Source organism: Manis javanica, chromosome 12, assembly GCF_040802235.1.
Source record: "Manis javanica isolate MJ-LG chromosome 12, MJ_LKY, whole genome shotgun sequence".
In the NCBI taxonomy this organism is placed as follows: Eukaryota; Metazoa; Chordata; class Mammalia; order Pholidota; family Manidae; genus Manis; species Manis javanica.
The window spans coordinates 16,696,889-16,716,145 of NC_133167.1; the positions used below are offsets into that span (position 1 = coordinate 16,696,889).

At 52.9% G+C, this 19,257-nt stretch overlaps 1 protein-coding gene across 7 annotated transcripts; it reads left to right on the forward strand.

Annotated features, from left to right (window-relative positions):
* Positions 1 to 534: 534 nt before the first annotated feature.
* PTPRN (protein tyrosine phosphatase receptor type N) lies at positions 535 to 18,298 on the forward strand. Of its 7 annotated transcripts, none has more exons than XM_017657696.3 (23): positions 535 to 734; positions 2,180 to 2,230; positions 2,463 to 2,576; positions 5,371 to 5,467; positions 6,360 to 6,621; positions 6,705 to 7,059; positions 7,481 to 7,612; positions 8,219 to 8,253; positions 8,926 to 9,200; positions 9,398 to 9,484; positions 9,782 to 9,861; positions 10,037 to 10,101; positions 10,761 to 10,979; positions 11,428 to 11,628; positions 11,727 to 11,874; positions 12,036 to 12,109; positions 12,397 to 12,474; positions 12,587 to 12,706; positions 13,309 to 13,475; positions 16,398 to 16,451; positions 17,111 to 17,175; positions 17,272 to 17,426; positions 17,626 to 18,298. In XM_017657696.3, exons 1-23 carry the CDS (start codon positions 620 to 622, stop codon positions 17,695 to 17,697), a joined length of 3,021 nt encoding a protein of 1,006 aa, XP_017513185.2. In that variant the 5' UTR covers positions 535 to 619; the 3' UTR covers positions 17,698 to 18,298. The 7 variants fall into 7 exon arrangements, with proteins under 7 accessions (XP_017513185.2, XP_017513419.2, XP_017513265.2 ...); XM_017657848.3 differs by having other exon boundaries at positions 536 to 734; positions 17,353 to 17,426; XM_037016383.2 differs by lacking the exon at positions 535 to 734 and adding an exon at positions 947 to 1,033.
* Positions 18,299 to 19,257: the final 959 nt, after the last annotated feature.

A 19,257-nucleotide genomic window follows, 5' to 3' on the forward strand; every position in this document is an offset into this window, starting at 1 on the left:
TCCCGTAAGCCCGCTTCTCTTAGGTCCCTCCCCCGAATTCCCAGCTTTTGCAAAGTTACACCCCTGGTAGGTGGCATTGCTAGAATTGGACTCCAGGTGCGCACACGCATAACCATTCCTGCTCTTAAGGACGACTCCAGGACCATTAACTGGGATGCGTGGGTACCTATTCTACTCACTTTTATGCTCCCCATTTTAGGGTTTATACTATCTACTCACGCTTCTTTCCTCGCCTGAACCCAACTGTAACCCTTTTCGCCAACCCTGGGACTGGGTGATGGATGTGGTAGTCCTTGGGGAGAAGCATATGTCACAAGGGGTGGGGCCAGGTGGGAATTCTAGTGACGCGTCTACTATTTGGTGGAGGAGGGCTAGGGTGGGTAGGTCTCCCGCTAAGATAGTGCTCTTACGACAGGTATGACGCAAATAAGCCTAAGGGCCGGGGTGGAGATGTCGTCACCACCCGCCGCGAGTTGGCCGAGTTGCAGCTAGAGGGGCGTATAGACCCCGCCTCGTAGGTGGGTGGGGAGTAGCAGGCCCCGCCTTGGCCCCTCTCGGCTAGCCCCGGCCAGCACCGCTGCGGCTCTGGCAGGGCAGCGAGCGCGCGGAGCCGGGAAGGATGCGGCGCCCGCGGCGGCCTGGGGGTCCCGGGGGATCCGGGGGTCTCCGGGTGCTCCTCTGCCTCCTGCTGCTGAGCAGCCGGCCGGGAGGCTGCAGCGCCATTAGTGCCCACGGTCAGGAGGAAATAGGGGTTGGGGCGGGGGCGAAGAGCGAAACTCGGGGCGGGGGGAGTCTCAGGAAGGTAGGAAGCTCAGGTAGAATATGCGTGTGGAGTAGGGTAGGGGGCTGCACTGTGAGATGAAGATGAGAAGGCGTCTGAGAGGAAAGGGGCGTAGGCCTGGAGGTGGGGCTGGGAATACGGGGGCGGGACCTAGGAGAAGCAGGCTCAGGGGAAGATTGCGGGTTTGGGAGGAGGGATGGGGGAGCTTATGGACAGAGGGACTTTGAGACTAGCTACAAGCCCGTGAGAGAAGTAAGTCGCCCCGAGGCTCTGAAGAAGTGATGACTGGTCTGAGAGATGGCCGGGGGGTGGGGGTGGCGGTAGGAGGATGACGAGGGAACCCCGATCTTTGAGCAGTAAGAGTTGGGGACGCGTGCATCGGGATCCCGGCTCCTCGTAGAGGATCAGGCCGAGGAAGGGGCCAGGGTTTCTCTTTACATCTAGAGACACTGACTGCTGGGGTCTGATCTCCAATAAGAGGGGGAGCTGAGGGAGGGGAAGAAGAGAGACAAGAGGGAGGGGTCTTCTCTAGTCCCCCTCCTCACAGCCAGGCCCGGTGCTGACTCACTTCCGAGCGGACAGAGACTGTCAACGCTGACTCATGGGCCGGGGGAGGGTGGGGGAGCGCGTGGGGGAAGGGGCTCAGCCGAGCTGTCTGGCGCCCTCCTTCCCCACCGGGCTTGGAGACTGATGCAGGGTACTTCCTGTGGCGCTATAGGTTGGTAGGGTGGTAGCCAAAGTCTGGAAGGGCGGAGGGGTTACGTCTTGTGGCTGCTCCTGGCCCTGGCACCCCTCCCTCCCCTATTAACTGCTTCCAGGAGACGCCTCAGCGGTGCCAGGCTCAGGGCTTCAGCACCGCGGACAGCGCCAGTGGCACGGGGCCAACGACTGTAGGGACAGAGAGGGGAGCAGTGCCTTAGAGACACCCTACCATTATCCCTTTCCCACACGGAGGAGAGATGTGCTAGGGTTTCCATCTCTCTGTAGCCCCAGGCCATCAAAGTTGGGAGGCTTTTGGAGGTTTGGGAAGGAAAGTCCCTTTTATCTCAGAATTTGGCCAGAAACTCCCCCAAAGTAATTGTATGGGGGCAGAAGTATATAATTGTCCACTGTCACCGCCATTGTGTACCTCGAGGGCTTCTTCTCCCCAGACTCAAACAAACTGAGCCTTTTAGGGAAAGTATCCAGACATGCACGCAGATCCTTAAAATCCAAAGCCAGATCCTATGCTTCCTTCTCTTAAGAATTCTAGGCCTCTCCTCTACTTTCCTCCCAGCTTAAAGCCTTCCTTAGAATGAACAATGGACCCAGCTGCTTCCCCCTCTCCCCACCCGTCCATCCATCTGACCATTCTGTATGTGTGGGTGTCTGAGCCTCTGCTCACCTGTCCCTCTACAGGCTGCCTGTTTGACCGCAGACTGTGCTCTCACCTTGAAGTCTGTATTCAGGGTGAGTAAGGCCCAGGCTAGGATTTACAATACAGGGGACACAATAAGAAAGAAGTATGGGGGAGGCCTGGGAAGAAGAAGAGATAGTGGGCTTGGAGAGAAAGGTACTGGCCTGGAGGAACAGAGCTCTCTAAGGCCAAGAGAAAAAAATGGAGAGAGTGTTGCCCATTTGCAGCCTAGACTTTGGAAAGCGTCTTGTCCAAGCCCTGCTGACATCACTTTTGTGCTCTTAGATGGCTTGTTTGGACAGTGCCAAGTGGGAGTGGGGCAGGCCCGGCCCCTTTTGCAAGTCACTTCCCCAGTTCTTCAACGCTTACAAAGTGTGCTCCAACAGCTCATGTCCCAAGGTGAGATCTAAGTGCACTGGAGAAGAGAATTTGAAACTTGGTTAGATAAGGATGGGGAAATGAGAGTCACCTGACTCAAGGATTTCTCCTCATAAAACATTCTTATCACAGCCACATCTGGAGCTCCACCTTCCCAGACCTTGCTGGAGAAGGGGGCAAGACAGGAGTAGGGGTGGAACCCTAGAGATAGGCTGTTCATACTTGGACTCTCTGAAGGAATCTAGAGGAGGCTTCTAAAAGAAGCCACTGAAAGAGCCACCATCCATCTCTGTAGGAGCATCCCACTCCTTGGAACTGTCTGAGTGCTCCAAAACCATGATCCTGGAGTCCTCAGCTAGGAGGACACCCTATTCATCCAATTCACTCATTCAACAAATGGTTATTGAGTACTTACTATGTGGCAAGCATAAATTTAGGTGCTTAGGATGTATCAGGACTAAAACAGATAAAGATCTCTGCCTATTGGGGCTTATATTTGGGAGATGAAGGGAGAGAAGATACTATATAAATTAGAAAATATATAGTATGTTAGAAGGTGATAAATGCCATGGAAGAAAATTTATTACAACAGGATAAAGGGAGCAGAGATGATGAGGTAGGAAGCTGCAGTATTAAACTGAGTGGTCAAGATAGACTTCATTGAGACCATGAAATTTGAACAAAGACATCAAGGAGGTAGGAGTGTTTTCCAGACCAAAGAGAACAGAAGCCCTGTAGTAGGAATATGAGTTTTCTCATATTTCTACCATGAGACACCGTGGAGAACACCTTTACAGTGTAGCTGTAGAGGGGTGATGGAAAGGTAGAATAGAAGATGCAGTCAGGTGTGTACTGGGGGAAAGGATGCAGCATTTTGCTTGCTCCTATGTTGGGAATGTATACTGTAGCGTGTAAAGGGTAGAAGCAGGGAGAACATTAAAAGCTACCACAATAATTCATGTACGAGATAGCATGGACCAGGGTGGTTGCAGGGAGGTAGAGAGGAATGACAGGATTCTGCATATATTTTTAAGGTAGTAAGCATTATTTCATGCAATATTGGATATGGCTATGAAAGAAAGAGAAGAGTCAGGATGATACCCAGGTTTTATTGTCTTTATTGTCTGAACAACTGGGTTGATGGAGATGTCATTAAATATGCAGAAGTATCAACTTGGGAGAGGGATGTTAGTTTTGAATATATTGAGTTTAAGATGTCTGTTCAGGTAGAGTGGGAAATTGAGTATATGAGATCAGACTTTTTAGAGAGAGAGAGAATGAGGACTGGAGTGGAGATATCAATTTGGAATTCTATGGTATACAGATGCTAATTAAACTCATGTGGTAGATGAGATAACCAAAGGATTGAGCATATTTTAGGAAGAGCCCTACAGAATTCTGATATTTTAGAGGACCAGAGGAAGGAGCAGAATCAACATGGGAGACTGAGAAGGGGCAGCCAGTGAGGTAGGAGGAAAAACAAGAGTATTTAGTGTCCTAGAAGCCAAGTGAAAATGTGTCACAGAGGAAAGAGGGGTTAACAGTGCCAAATGATGACGGTAGGTTAAGTAAGATAAGTCTGAGAATGGACTATTGGATTTAGATTTGATTAAGTCGCTGGTGATCTTGATGAAAGCTGTTTTGATAGAATAGCTGGGAATAAAATCCTGAATAGATGGATTAGGATTGAAAAGAGGGAATGGGAGGAAAGGAATTGGATACAGCCAGTATAGATAAGGAGTCTTTCTGCAAAGAAAAGCAAAGAAGTGGGGTGATAGCTGGAGGAGAATGTGAGGTCAAGAAGTGTTTTTTTAAGATGAAAGTAATTGCATCATGTTTGTATGCTAATGGGAATAATTCACTGAACAGGGGAAAATAGAGGAGGAAAACAGGGAAGAAAATAGAGAAGATGTTCTAAAGTAGGTAGCAGGGGATGAAATCTAATGCTCAAGTTGGGGGATGGAACTTAAATAGGAACACAGATAGTTCATCGGTGTTGATAGGCAATAAGGCAAGTATGGATGCTAGTAGATGCCAGAATATGAGTTAAGAGAAGCACAGACTATTAATCTAGAAGTGAGGAAGAAGGAATTGGGGTGGTGAATAGGAGATTATTCTTTAGAATAGGTGACTGACCTTTCCTGAAGAGCAGTTTCACAGGGAAATGTGTCAAACAGGAGGTCTGCCTCAGGATAAGGTGATGATGATGGTGATGAATGTTTAAAATGTGTATAGTGCTCTAGAATTTTCTAAGTACTTTCATTTCCCCAGCTGAACTTGATCTCCACTACAGCCCCATGAAATATGTATTATTCCCATTTGATAAAGAAAACTAAGGTTCAGCACCAACTATAAGAATAGGAATAATACTGATGATAATAATAATTATAATAATAATAATATGATAATAATAATAGCTATTTAAAGTTCACTATACAACAGGTACTATTTGAACCACTTTATACTGTGTTATTTTAATTATCACAGCAATCTTAGGGGGTATAAACCCCCATTTTACAGATGAGAGAGTTGAGTCCCATGCAGGGTCAGCAATTTGCTGAAAGTCAAATTAGTAAATGGCAGAAGATTCAAAACTAGTGTGAATGGAAGCAGTCTGACTCCAAAATCTGTACCTGCAAGTTGGGAACTGGACAGCTCAGATCACTCACCATGTCTCAGGACGCCTTCCACTGCCCTCTGCTCTACCAAACTCAATACACTGCAGTGGGGGGCAGTGAAGTTTTGGTCTCCACTGGTCCCTGTTACTGTGCCCTCAGACTATGAGCCAACCTCACCATGTCCTGTTCCCTGGCAGGATTGTCCTGGCATGATGACCTCACTCAGTATGTGATCTCCCAGGAGATGGAGCGCATCCCCAGGCTTCGCCCCCTAGAGCCCCGCCCAAGGGACAGGTAGGCATCCTTTCTCAACAACTCTAACATGGTAAGGGTGGTGGGTCTGTGGTCTGCCTGCTGGTCAGAGGGAAGGGGAGGAAAATGGGCACCAAGGCCAGCAGGCTGAGGCACAGATAAAAGAGGTTCAGGAGTGGTCATCTGACACATTCACACGCCGTAGCAGCTGAGTTCATTCCTGGGGATCCAGCAAAACAGGGACACGTTTTTAATGTTTTGAAAAAACTGGGCATTTTATACTTTAAAAGAAGCATCAAAGTAATCATCATGGGGCAGATTAGAATTTTGTTGGACTGAAGTTTTTTAATGTTCAGTTCATTTCTATATGGGATTGTGAATATACCATCATCTTTTTATGATTAAGGTTTTTGATGGCATTGTTCAAACTCTGTAAAGCAGAGGAAAGTAAATGAGGGCCATGGGGCTCAGATGATACCAGGATGAAGAAGGCAGAGTGGGGCAGGTGTTAGGCACAGTAAGGGGGCCACAGTATTGAATGTTTGAAAAGGTACTTGGAGAGCCAGGTGTAGGGCCATGCACACAGGGTGGGGGGCAAGCTGAAGCCACAGTTCATCTCTAGACACTCCTGGCTGCCTTCCCCTGCTCCTGCTCTCCCCTTCTCCGTCCCTAGGCTCATGCTTCCCTAGCTTCTGCCGCTGTGTTTCAGGGACCCAGACACGCTCACCAGGCTGGTGATGACTCTGCCCCAGGCTTGGCCCTCTGTTCCTCCCCCGTGCTACTCTCTCCTCTCCTGGGGCTACCTCATTTTTTGAGAGGTCAGGCTTACTCTAAACTGCTGAGCCTGTCTGGTCCCTACATCTCTGCCTCATAGGGTTTGTATGCCTTTGCCCCCTACACAACCAACACACACACACTTTGCTTTCCTCCCCAGATCTGGCTTGGTGCCCAGAAGACCAGGTCCCGCTGGGGAGCTGCTTTTACAGGGCATCCCCACTGGCTCCCCTGCTGCAGCCCAGCACCGGCTTCCTCGCCCTCCAGTGGGTGGGGGCAGAGCTGGGGTAGGCTCCCCACTGTCCCCCCTGCAGGCTGAGCTGCTGCCCCCTCTTTTGGAGCATCTACTGCTGCCCCCACAGCCCCCCCACTCTGCCCTGAGTTATGAGCCTGCCGTGTTGCAACCCTATCTGTTCCATCAGGTGAGCCCTAGACACTGGCCCTGCCCTTACCCTCCACCTCTGCCCTGACTTCTGCCCTTACCTGGATCTCTGGTTTCCCACAGTTTGCCTCCCGTGATGGCTCCCGGGGCCCAGAGAGCTCTCCAGGGATGGTCAGTGTCAGCCCCCTCCCCAAGGCTGGACCCCCTGCCCTCTTCAGCAGAACTGCCTCCAAGAGCACGTTTGGGGCTCACCCTGGCCACTCCTACGGGGACCCTCCAGGGCCTTCACCTGCTCAGCTTTTCCAGGAGTCAGGGCTGCTCTACCTTGCCCAGGAGCCACCAGTGCCCAGCAGGGCCAAGGCTCCAAGGCTGCCAGAGCAAGGGGGTAGCAGCCATGCAGAGGACCCCACAGAGGGCTATGAGGAGGAAGGACTAGAGGATCCCAGGGAGAAGCCTCCTTCCCCGGCAGAGCAGCCAGGTAACAGACTTCAGCATCTGCTCCATGCCTGTGGGGGCTCCTTTTGGAGCTTCTTCCTGACTGACCACGCATTTGTTACTTTGCCCTTCAAGTTCATTCCTACATTTTAACTAATGCCTTACTGACAACCTGATCTATGCCAGCCAGTAGGTAGGCAGTGGGGATACAGTGAACATAGGGATGATGTGACTCTTCTTTTGCTGGACAGTCAAAATGTCCCTGGTGGCCTGAGTTATGAGTTAGTCTTGACCCCCAAAGGTCTTCCCCCCAGAGTGTGGACGAGGGCTAGAAGAGGAGGGCATCAGGATCCTGGTAATTGAGAAGAAGCTCTGAAAGCACTAGACTCCTCCCACCCCTCAATACATCCCATAAGTTCATCCAGCCCCCAGCCCTAAGCTCTGCGTCTGGCTCCCCCTGGCAGATGTAACCCTGCAGAGACTGGCAGCTGTGCTGGCAGGCTATGGGGTGGAGTTGCGCCAGCTGACCCCTGAGCAGCTCTCCACCCTCTCAACCCTGCTACAGCTGCTGCCCAAGGGAGCAGGACGGAATCTGGGTGAGTGTCCAGGCAAAGAGAGTAGCAGCTACTAACTCCGTGGAGGCCTCTTGCCGCACCTCTAAGACCCAGGAAGCAGCCTAGAGGGGAAGGGTCAGGATCCAGGAAGGGAGTTCTTTTGAGACAAGAGACACAGTCGTTGCCAGCAAAGAGCAGGGAGCAATAGATTGGAGTGGTGAGCTGAGGAGTAGGGTCAGCAGAGAACTGGAGGGTGGAAGCAATGGAAAAAGGCCCACAGGCTGTGAGCAGGGATCACAAGGCACCAGGGAAGGCGGCTGATGATAATGAGGACCTCAGGAAGGGTGGAGGCAATGCATAGAAGCCAGTAATTGATGGGTAGAGGAGGTCTGAACAAAGAACAGCTTTTTGAGAGGTGTGGTCAATAACAGAAGGAGGCGTTGAGAGAACAAGGAATTATAAGGCAAAAGCGAAAAGGTACAAGGCCATGCTTAGGATGAGACCAATGACAGGTGCTGGTCACTGACAGGGGAGAGAGGCTACAGCAAATGTAACAGATCCAGGGCCTCGGACCCTTTCTCCCACCTGTGTTGTGCGGACCTTAGCCTTGGCCCTTTGCCCAGAGTCTTGTTTTTCCTATCTTTACAGGAGGGGTTGTAAATATTGGAGCTGACATCAAGAAAGTAAGTTTGTGGCACCTCCCTGACCTCTAAGTGCCCCATGGCAACACATCCCCTTGCCAAAATCTAAACCTCAGGATTAGGACCCAGCATCTGCATCCTCCAACTCCTCATTCTAGGGGAACCAAGGCCCAAATGGCAAGTCATTGCCTGAGGTCTTGCTTCAAGGTGAGAGCAGAGCTGGGACTAGAAACCAGCTTTGCACTGCTTCCACTACAATCACTTCAGATCTGATGATCCTCAGTGGAGCTGCAGACTCCTTCCCCTGCCCCTGCCCCTCCCGCCCCCGCCCCCTACCTCGTAGCTTGAGCAGCTATATCTGATTCATGTTGGACCTCAAAGATTTTGTGGGCTTAACAAAAGTCTAAAAACCATGCCTGCCTGTTCATCTCCCCTAACCCTAATGTCCCTCACTTTGGAGGTTATCCCACTCCAGCCCATCTTGTGGATTGTTACTGACCATGTTCTACTCATTCAATCCTTTATTCACTCATTCACTCACTTGGCTTACCTTTCTGGGTGCCCTGTTTGTGTCCAGTGCTGCCCTGGGCCCTGGGGCTAGAAAGAATTAAGTCCTGAGCTCCTCTGCAGGGAGCTCAAGTCCAGGAGTGGGTCCCCCTCCCCCATGCTCCTCCACTGTCCAGAGACCACACCTCTATCCTCTCTTCTAAACAGACCATGGAGGAGCAGGTACAGGGTGGAGACACAGCAGAGCCTCCGTCCCCCACACTCACCCTGCCTGGATACTCCACAGCCAGCCGCACCTCCAGTAAAGCCCAGCAGGTGTTGATCTCTGGACCCTCTGAGCCCCCCGGAGCTGCTGACCCCTCTGCCACACCTGTGCTGTTGGAGAAGAAAAGTCCAGTGGGCCAGAGCCAGCCCACGGTGGTGAGGCAGCCCTCAACTTGGCCCTCTGCAGAGGAGTATGGCTACATTGTCACTGACCAGAAGTAAGGGCTGCAGCCTGGGGAAGCCTTCCAATCCCCTGAGGGTTGGGCTGGCCTGCCTGATAGAGCGCTGAGAGCAGAAATCCAGATGTGAAGTAGACAGGGCAGTGGGCTGCTCTGTACCCCTGAAGGTGGCTTGTTTCAAGAAAGTGGCCAAGGGGTTCTCCACTTTCCTTCTTCTGTCTGCTCCCCACCTCCAGGCCCCTGAGTCTGGCTGTGGGAGTGAAGCTGCTGGAGATCCTGGCTGAGCATGTGCACGTGTCCTCAGGCAGCTTTATCAACATCAGGTGGGGCTGGCATCTGGCTGGGGCAGCAGGGATCTGGAAGGTGGCCTGATGCGGGAAGTGGCTGGAGGGGCTCAGGGGAGGAAGGCAAGACAACCACTGGATAAGGGGCCAAGATGGGGTGAGAGATGCTCCCAGCTGCATTGAAGGTTCTGACATGCCTAGCCCTACCCAGTATGCCCATGTAGGGCATCTCTGATCATCTCCAGCCCCATTTCTAATGGGGAGAGGGCCAAAGCTGGCCTTTTAGAGTCTGCTGTCTATGGTGGGTGAGGCAGTGACGTAGTTCCTATTTGGCAGTGTGGTGGGACCAGCCCTCACTTTCCGCATCCGGCACAATGAACAGAACGTGTCTTTGGCTGATGTGACCCAGCAAGCTGGTAAATACTGCCTGGCCCCAACCCCAGCCCTGGTAGAATATATCAAGGCCGGTGGCTGATGCTCCCCTTAAAATATTCCCAGCCCACATGGTTCTTGCCTGCCACCTGGCATAGCAAGATACAGTGTGGAGACTACATGGGGCTGCAGAGAGTCTGACCTATGTCCTCCCTGCAGGGCTGGTGAAGTCCGAACTGGAAGCACAGACAGGGCTCCAGATCTTGCAGACAGGAGTGGGGCAGGTATGAGCTAACTGGAGAATCAGTCAAAACCCCAAAGGGCTAATATTACCCACATAGAGGCAAACGACAGGAGAACCAGAGCTTACCCTCATATACCTGGTGGGCCATTGCCTGGACCAAAGCCCCCCCATGCAATTTCCCTTCTGACCAGTAGATGGCTCCAGCGGCCCCAGCAGATGGCCTCCCTGCGGGACCCGCCTTTTATAAGGAGGCAGCAATCTTGGAAGAGTATCTGAGATGTCCACAGCCTTCTGGAGCAGTCTCTAAATTCCAAGGGAAAATCCTAAGCAGAATGGACATTAAACTCAAAATATGTTTCTATTCTTCACCCAACACTGATGCCTCACATTCTACTATTTAATTCCTTGGGTCTTTCTACAGTTTTCTACATACATTGTTAAATGCACAACCTCCTAAATGGGTCAGTCACTAAGTCTCGTACAGTACAGTGTGGTTGAGTTGGTCTGATGGGGAGTGAGAAAGAGGATCTTGGGTCTATCTGAGCCCTTCTGCCTGTACTCCATGCTCTTGCCCCCCACCCCCACCCCCAGCTTTGCCCCAGTAGGTATCCTCAGGGACTGTGCCATGGGACAGGGTGAGGAGAGCTCCTAAATCCACTCCTGCCACTGTATCTCTTGATTCCAACTTTGTTCCCACAGAGGGAGGAGGCAGCTGCAGTCCTTCCCCGACCAGCCCGAGGCACGTCTCCCATGCGCTCGGTGCTACTCACTCTGGTGGCTGTGGCAGGTGTGGCTGGGCTGCTAGTGGCTCTTGCAGTGGCTCTGTGTGTGCGGCAGCATGTGCGGCAGCGGGACAAGGAGCGCCTGGCAGCCCTGGGACCTGAAGGAGCCCATGGGGACACTACCTTTGAGTACCAGGTGTGCAACCCCAGAAGCTTGTTGGTGGAGGTTATGGAAGGGGCTTGGGAGTCTGGGTCTCGCGTAGGGTGTGGGTGGGGAGTTGGATGGAGAGCGCACACCCTTCCCTGGGAATGTCCAGGCAGGGGCTAGAGAAGCCACAGTGGGGGTGCTGTGTGGCATTTTGAATGGATGGGAATTGGGAGCAGATGGTTCTTAAAGTTCTCCCCAGTGCTTTGATTCTGGGGTTCTGGGATTCCATTCTATAATATCTGAGGTTCTCCTAGGCAATATCCCAGCAGAACAGCCCAGAGAAGGATGAGGGCCAGGGCAGGAGATCCTACCCCAGAGGAGATGGGTTGCATTCTAAATCAATCAAGGACGAGCCCAGGGATCCAGGATTGAATCCAGGACTCTGTTGAAAAGGCTTCAGGGAACCTTGGACCTCGGACCCTTTCTTCTCCTGCAGGACCTGTGCCGCCAGCACGTGGCCACAAAGTCCCTGTTCAGCCGGGCAGAGGGTCCGCCTGAGCCTTCTCGGGTGAGCAGCGTGTCCTCCCAGTTCAGCGATGCAGCCCAGGCCAGCCCCAGCTCCCACAGCAGCACCCCATCCTGGTGCGAGGAGCCCGCCCAGGCCAACATGGACATCTCCACAGGACACATGATTCTGGTCAGGACAGGGCCTGGGCCCAGAATGGATGAGGGACCAGGATGGTGGGAGAGGCAGGGCTGTCAGTGTACCCAGACCCTGCTGTGGTGCCCCTGCAGGCATACATGGAGGACCACCTACGGAACCGGGACCGCTTGGCCAAGGAGTGGCAGGCCCTGTGTGCCTACCAGGCGGAGCCCGACACTTGCACCACGGCCCAGGAAGAGGGCAACATCAAAAAGAACCGCCACCCCGACTTCCTGCCCTGTGAGTGAGTCCTGCTGGCCATCCCTGCCCAGCCCTCTCTGTGCTGGGAGCTCTGGAGGGCTTGGGGGAAAGGGCTGGGCTCCTGGCTCAGGCTGACTGACTGAGGTGCCAGGACCCCAGTGACTGGAGGGGCAATTGTGTGGGATGTGGGGTCTGTGCAGATGACCACGCTCGCATCAAGCTGAAGGTGGAGAGCAGCCCTTCACGGAGCGATTACATCAATGCCAGCCCCATTGTGAGTGGCCCTGGTTCCAGCCCCCACCTCTGCCCCATTTTTATCCCGCCCCCATAAACCGTATTTCCTTATATAGTCACCTGGGCCCAGAGCAGGTGAGCAGACAGGGTGATGGGACAGGCAGGGCATCCACCCCACATGAGGATCTGGAATCATGGGGTCTGATCTCCTAACATGGGATTGGGGGGTTCTCAGGCTCCCCTAGACCCTGGCCTACTCCCTTTGATCAACCCTCTCTATAGTGGCATCTCCCATTCTGGCTCACGATGTGTCTTACCTACCCTTAGATTGAGCATGACCCTCGGATGCCAGCCTACATAGCCACACAGGGCCCGCTGTCCCACACCATCGCAGACTTCTGGCAGGTAGGATCTTAGAGGGAGAGCTTCTCTAGGGACCGGGGGCCCTTGTGGGCAGCTAGGGCCAGCCAGGTCCCAGGGAGGTTAGAATGAAGCTTACGTGGATCTCTGTCCCTAGATGGTGTGGGAGAGTGGCTGCACTGTCATCGTCATGCTGACCCCACTGGTGGAGGATGGTGTTAAGCAGTGTGACCGCTACTGGCCAGATGAGGGCTCTTCCCTCTACCACGTATATGAGGTCAGCTGGACCCCACAGCTGGGGGACAATGGGAGGAGGGAAAGTGGATGGTGGGCCATTCATACATGTATGAACATATATGTATGTAAACATATATATGGATACACACATATTTTCACATACATACATGTGTGTGTGTCCAGTCTAGGGCCATAAAGCATTTGTAAGGACCTATTATGAAAGGTGCAGAAATAAAGCTTCTCATTACCAGATGGGCACTGGATAGTAGTTTTATTATTATTATGTATTGGTCTTGCTCTTGATTGTTTGATTTGAAAAATCAAATTAAAATACTGAATTTCGTCAAAGTTCATGGTGTGTTTGTAGCACAGACACTTTGCTGAACTGTGAGGAAGAAGGAGAAATTCTGTCCTCAGGAAGCTCACAGTAGTTGTGTCTAGATGGAAAAGCTACCAGTTGTCCTAACAGTAGATAAGTGACAGACAACTAAGGTTCTTGGGGACAGATGGGACAGTGGAGCAGGAGATTCATAAACGTCCTGAAGGATTTAGAATTTGAACTGGCTTAGAAGGCTCGAGGATTTGGAGAGGCCGAGGAACATGCACGTAGATGTGGAGAGGCCCTGACGAGTTTCTCCGCAGGTAAACCTGGTATCGGAGCACATCTGGTGCGAGGACTTCCTGGTGCGGAGCTTCTACCTGAAGAACGTGCAGACCCAGGAGACTCGCACGCTCACACAGTTCCACTTCCTCAGCTGGCCGGCAGAGGGCACTCCGGCCTCCACGCGGCCCCTGCTGGACTTCCGCAGGTGAGCTCCCCGAGCCCCGCGAGGAGCAGGGGCGCGGGTCTGGGGCAGTCTGGGTAGTGGGGCAGCCTCCAGGGAGGCTCCGAGGAGCTGGGGAGGGAGCATCGCAGGAGCAAGGCTCCCCACCATCTCCAGCCCACCAGGTCCTTCTGGGGCCCCAGGTCGTGGGATGCAGACCCTCCACCAGACGTGGAGCCACTGCCTCTGGCCTCCCGTGCCCCGTCCGGACTCCAGACCAGGACAGGAGCCCTGTCTTGCTGTGCCCACCCCCCACCCCTGCAGTCCAGATGCGTTTCTGCTGGCTCCCTCTCTTGCCTCTTTTTCTCCCTGCCTCTGGAGTCTGGCTCCTTCTCCATCTCCTCCGTCCCCCAAACAGGACTCACGTTATTCCTGGCTCCATCCCTCTGTCCTTCTCTCCCTCTGCTTGACCCCTGCCTCCTGTCTCTCCTTTCTGTTGCCTCCTGTCCTGCTCGCTCAGGTCTCCAGCACATTCTGTCTGCTTGTCCCCCCATCTCCTGCCCCCTCCCACCCAGCTCCCCTTTACTCCTCTCTTTTTGCCTCTGTTTTTATTTCTCTCTGTCTTTCCTCCTCTTTCCCTCTCCCTTCCGTCTCTCTTCTCTCTCCCCCATTCCCCTCATCTCTTTATCTCTCTCCATCTCTCTCTGTCTCTCTCTCTCCCTCTCAGCACCTCTTTCCTGTTGAGCCTCTTCCCCTCTTTGTTTCTCTTCCTTCTTTTTCTCCACCTCCCTCCCACCTCTCCCTATTTATCTCTGCCTCTCTCTGTCTGTCCCTCCATCTGCCTGTCTCCCCATCCCTGTCTTTCCCCTCCCCACCACCTCTGTCTCTCTCTTTCCCTCTCACAGCTGCCAGTGTCATTTTTGTGGTCTGCAGCTAGTATTCTCACTCCAGTTGCATAGTCACAAAAGTGATCATTGGCAGGTGTGGCTGCTGCATGAACAGGACAATCAGAATATGTGGGCCCAGGGACCACTGGAAGGCTGCTGGGAGAGCTGGGGGCTGGGGGAACCGAGGGTGAAGGCAAATGCTATCAAAGGAGGTATGGGGGGGAATCTCTGGAGTCTGGGGACTCAGTGGAAGTGGGCAAAGGAGGTATAGGGGGATCTCTGGAGTCTGGGGACTCAGTGGAAGTGGGTGGGGGCTGGAACAGGAAGCTGACTGAGGGACTTACCTGAAACCACAGCCAGGCCCAAGCCTCCAGCAGCCCCTGGCCTTTCCTCTCCCCAGACAAGTGAAGCCTGCCACCACTGGCAGGAGCCTCACCCACACTGCAGCCCCCTCCTGCTTCCTGCCCCTTGCCAGACTGGCTGAGGTCTCCAGGTGCTGGGCAGGGAGCAGAGGAGAGAGCCAGGGTGGGAATCTGGGGACAGTTTCTGAGCCTCTGGACAATGGTTTCTACCTGGGGTCCCTGGGGCCCAAGGCACAGGCTTCTCAAAAGCGATGCCACGGGTATCAGAGCTATGTCTTGTTTCCCACATTTTAAAAATCCTTAGAGAAGTGCATATATAGTGCATGGACCTGTCTTAAGGCTGCACAGGTAAGCCAGAAAGGTTCTGTTCCTTTGCTATAGGCTGGAATTATGTACACTCAGTTGGCATTAGACACCCAGAACAAATTAATTGCAGTATATAATAATTATTATTAATTAATAAATATAGCTTGGTGAAAGCCCACCAGAGGGAAGGCAAAATAATTTTTTTAAGTCCCCGGAAGTGACCCCAAGCAAGTTCCTTGGCCTTCCTCTGTTTCCTTACCTGTGGAATGAGGATGATGACCCATTTTTCAGAGGGTTGTTACAAGAGTCAATGGGATAAAGTCTGTAAAATTTAGTTCAAGTACCTAGCACATAGCAAGGGCTTAATTAATTCTAGATACTATTTATTGTCATTAGCGTTAAACAATTGAGAACCACTGTTGTAACCTCTGTTCAACCCCAGCCCTCTGGACAATGTTCTAGAAAACCATGTGGACTCCTATAAAACCACTCTAAGTCACCTGGCCCATGCAAGTGTGGGGAATCTGGGAGAATCACCAAGTTCCAAGTTCCCCCTGAAACAATCCAACAACCCCTAAGAAGGTCCTCCCTAGTTCTGGCCCACTGGGGGTATCAAGATTCTTCAGGAGACCCTCAAAGCCAGAAAGTCATAAGGGACAAGGGCAGGTTAGACTGGGTCTAGTGAAGGAGGGAGAACCCCCCTGCTCATTGTTGAACTGTGGTCAGAGCAGGAGAGAAAAATCTGAGGTCCAAGTGGACCCCAAGTCTGAATATGACCCAACCACAGAGCTGAGGGGTTGTCCTTCCCTAGCCAGAGGAACTCTGTGTTCCAAGGCTACCTGATCTCACTGCTGAGGAGGATCACAAGGAGCCTGAGTGGGGAAAGGAACAGCCTGGGCAGCTGTAGAGGAGGATTGAGGGGCAGAGCAGGAATGTGGCAAGAATGATATCCTGGAAGTCACCAGAAAGCCTATCCAACCTATACCTCTGGTAGAGGTGGCTATTAATATTATTGTGTTTTATTATTAACAGTACTACCATTTATCGAGCACTTACCGTGTGCCAGACGCTGCACTTAGTTCTTTACATGGCTTATCTCACTTAATCATGTTAAGAACCTTAAGAAGATTACTATTATTAGCACCCCCATTTTCAAGGTAAGAAAACTGAGGCTCAAAGAGGTCAAGTCAGTTGTTCCAGGGGCACAGCTTGGACTCATAGCTCATAGGTGACAAGACACGCCCAGTGCCATCCAGAACCACCTCTGGTTCTTTGCCTCCAGCCCTGACTCTCCATCCCGCCCTCTTCCCTCCTCTGTCTTGGGCATGGGGGAGAAAAGGAAGAGAGGCCCACAAATGTTCCTTTTCCCTCTGTGGGAGGCCCCTGGCCCTCACACCCATTTCTGGTTGCAGGAAGGTGAACAAGTGCTACCGTGGCCGCTCCTGCCCCATCATCGTCCACTGCAGGTGTGGGAAGGGGCAGTGGGAGGGAGCGGGGATGGCAGGGGGCCTGCTTCCCAGGCTACAGGGCCCTGTGGCGTGGTGCTCCTGATTACCCCCCTCTCTGGTTCTCCTCCCTGTGGACACCTCCCGTGCACGTGTCTGCCTGGCCCCTCAGGGCCAGCAAAGCACAGCCATTGAGCCAAGTTCAGCATACCATCTGTGTTTTCTTAATAACCCATGAGCTAAGAATAGTGTTCACATTTTTAAATGGCCAAAGGAAAAAAAAAAAAAAGAATGTGCAACAGATTAGATATGGCCCACAAAGTTGAAAATATTTATCATTATCATTCACACACAAACTTTGCTGAACAAAAGCCTGGCTGGCCAGAAAGTCCAAAGGGCCATCGCCATGTCCTCTGGCTGCCTCCTGCTTTGGGCTGAGCCAGGGCTCTCCTTTTCTTTTGGCTCACTGCCCAAATGACACCCATGGATCACAGGCTCCCCACTCAAGCCCAAGTCCCAGGGTTCAGGTGCTGTGATCAATCCCTCAACCTTGGTTCACTCATACCCTCCTCAAGCCAATCCTAACGGCTCCACCAGTGTCCTCCCTACCCCCAACCTCCATGTCCCTACCCCCTTCCCGCTGGGTCCTGAGCTGAGCCTCTCACCATCTCCTGTTTCAGCGATGGTGCAGGGAGGACTGGTACCTACATCCTCATCGACATGGTACTGAACCGCATGGCGAAAGGTGAGGGCCTTCCCCACGGTGCCCACAGCCCAGCCCCTGGGCCACAGGACTTCATGGAGGGCCAGGCTGTCACCCATTCTTTGCCCAATCCTCAAGTCTCCCACCCCAGGATGCCCCAGGCTTTCTGGATCTCCTCTGGACACCCCCTGAGCAGCCCTGTGCCCCACCCCCCTCCAGGAGTAAAGGAAATTGACATCGCTGCCACCCTGGAGCATGTCCGTGACCAGCGGCCTGGCCTTGTCCGCTCTAAGGTGACTGTCCCTTCCTGCCCCAACCCTAGCTGTCACCCTTCCCCAAGGAAACCAGCAGCAGCCTGCTTGTATGCCTCCCCCAGGAGGACTCCCCCTCTCCCAAGTGACCTCCCCAACTCCCACTCCCAAAAGCCCCCTGAGACAGGAGCAGAGGCCAAGCCTCCCTGTGACCCTCTTTCCTCCCACTGCCCTTCCCCAGGACCAGTTTGAATTTGCCCTGACAGCTGTGGCAGAGGAGGTGAATGCCATCCTCAAGGCCCTGCCCCAGTGAGACCCCTGGGACCCCTCCACGGGCAGCCCAGCCTCTGCTCCTTCTTCGCCTCTGTGATCATCTATCTGTGTACCCACTCCTCACTAACCCCTCTTGCTTCTGCCACCTGGGCCCCTCTTGGGCATGTCCAGTCCTTCCAAGAGGACTGTGTAAGGAAGGGGAAGTGGGAAGGGCCAACCTGCCCAGCCTCTCTCATGCCAGAGCCCAGGGCATCCCTGGGGCATCCCATGAGGGAGCTGACGGACATCCAGGAAGAGAGGCAAGTCATGGGCAGCAAGTCCACCCAGGGCCCTCTCCTGCCTGAGTTCCCAGCCCCATCTTCCACCCTTCTGGCTCCCAACAAGTCTATGTGGATGCCCTCCACCCTTCAATGTGGACATACCAGGGTGGTATGCTCCTCATGCTTTGCCAGCCCCTGCTGCCTGCTGTCCTGCCTCTGTGGCCCATACTCTGGCTCCCCACCCCCACCCCAGGCCTCTTCCCCCAGCCCTCCCGCCACATGCCACTCAGATCTCTCCCTCTACCAGAAGAGAACATTTCTAGAAAAGTTTACTTTTGTATGAATGTTAATAAAGTTAGTGTGTCGTGTGTGCAGCTGCAACCTGGACTCCTACACATTTCGGTCTGCTCTGCTTCCAGACTCCAGCGCCAGCCTTAGTCTGGAGCCAGGGCTGCTGTTTCTCAGGAGATACAAAGAATGTGATGGGGGGCCAGGCTGTTGAGGCAGGCTCTCCCAGGTTTGAACAGTCGCTAGAAACAAGGCAGTAGTTTCTCTAAGCTGTGCTTTCTGTGGCTGGCAGTCTCCAAGGTGCAGACATACACTAACTTATTTTATCTTCACAACAACACTAACACATTTTTAGCCCCATTTTAGAGAAGAGGCACAGAAATTGCCTAAGGCAACACGGCTTGGAAGTGGTGGAGTTAGGATTCGAAGTTAGGACATTCAGTCTCTTTATTGCCTCTCCCTCTCAGCTCTTGGGCAGAGCTTTGTGTTCTTCAGCTTCAGGAATAATGTATGATGCAAGACGGAGGTTAGGACAGAATGAGGCAAAGTTCCTGCCACACCTTAAGCAAAATAGCTGAACTGTGATAACAGCCTTAGACTGGGCCTGTGCCATGTCACCATAGGTACCCATCTGGGGACGTGGGGCTCTTTCTCCCTTTCTCCACCCCACCTCCAGCCCCCAGAACCCTCCACCCTGTATGGTCCCAGAGGAGCCCTCATCTGCGTGTCAAGAGGTGTCTTTGGACAAAGGTGTATGTAGAAATGAAGTAAAAAGAGCCTTGGGCCTTTGGGAGTTAGAGCCTATTAACTTTGCCAAGACTCAGTTCCCTCACATGCAAAACAGGACATGTACCATCTGCCCTGCACAGGGGGCAAAGGAACCAGTGAGCCAACCACAGGCCCCCTCTACACCTCGCCTGTGCTCTGCTGAGGCTCCCCTCTAGTATGTTTGACTTTCAAAAGCTGGAAGTGGGCAAAATATCATTTCACAAACCTCTCTCCCCACAAGATAGAGGCTTGAGATTCCTCCTCACCGCAGGCTGCTGCCTTGC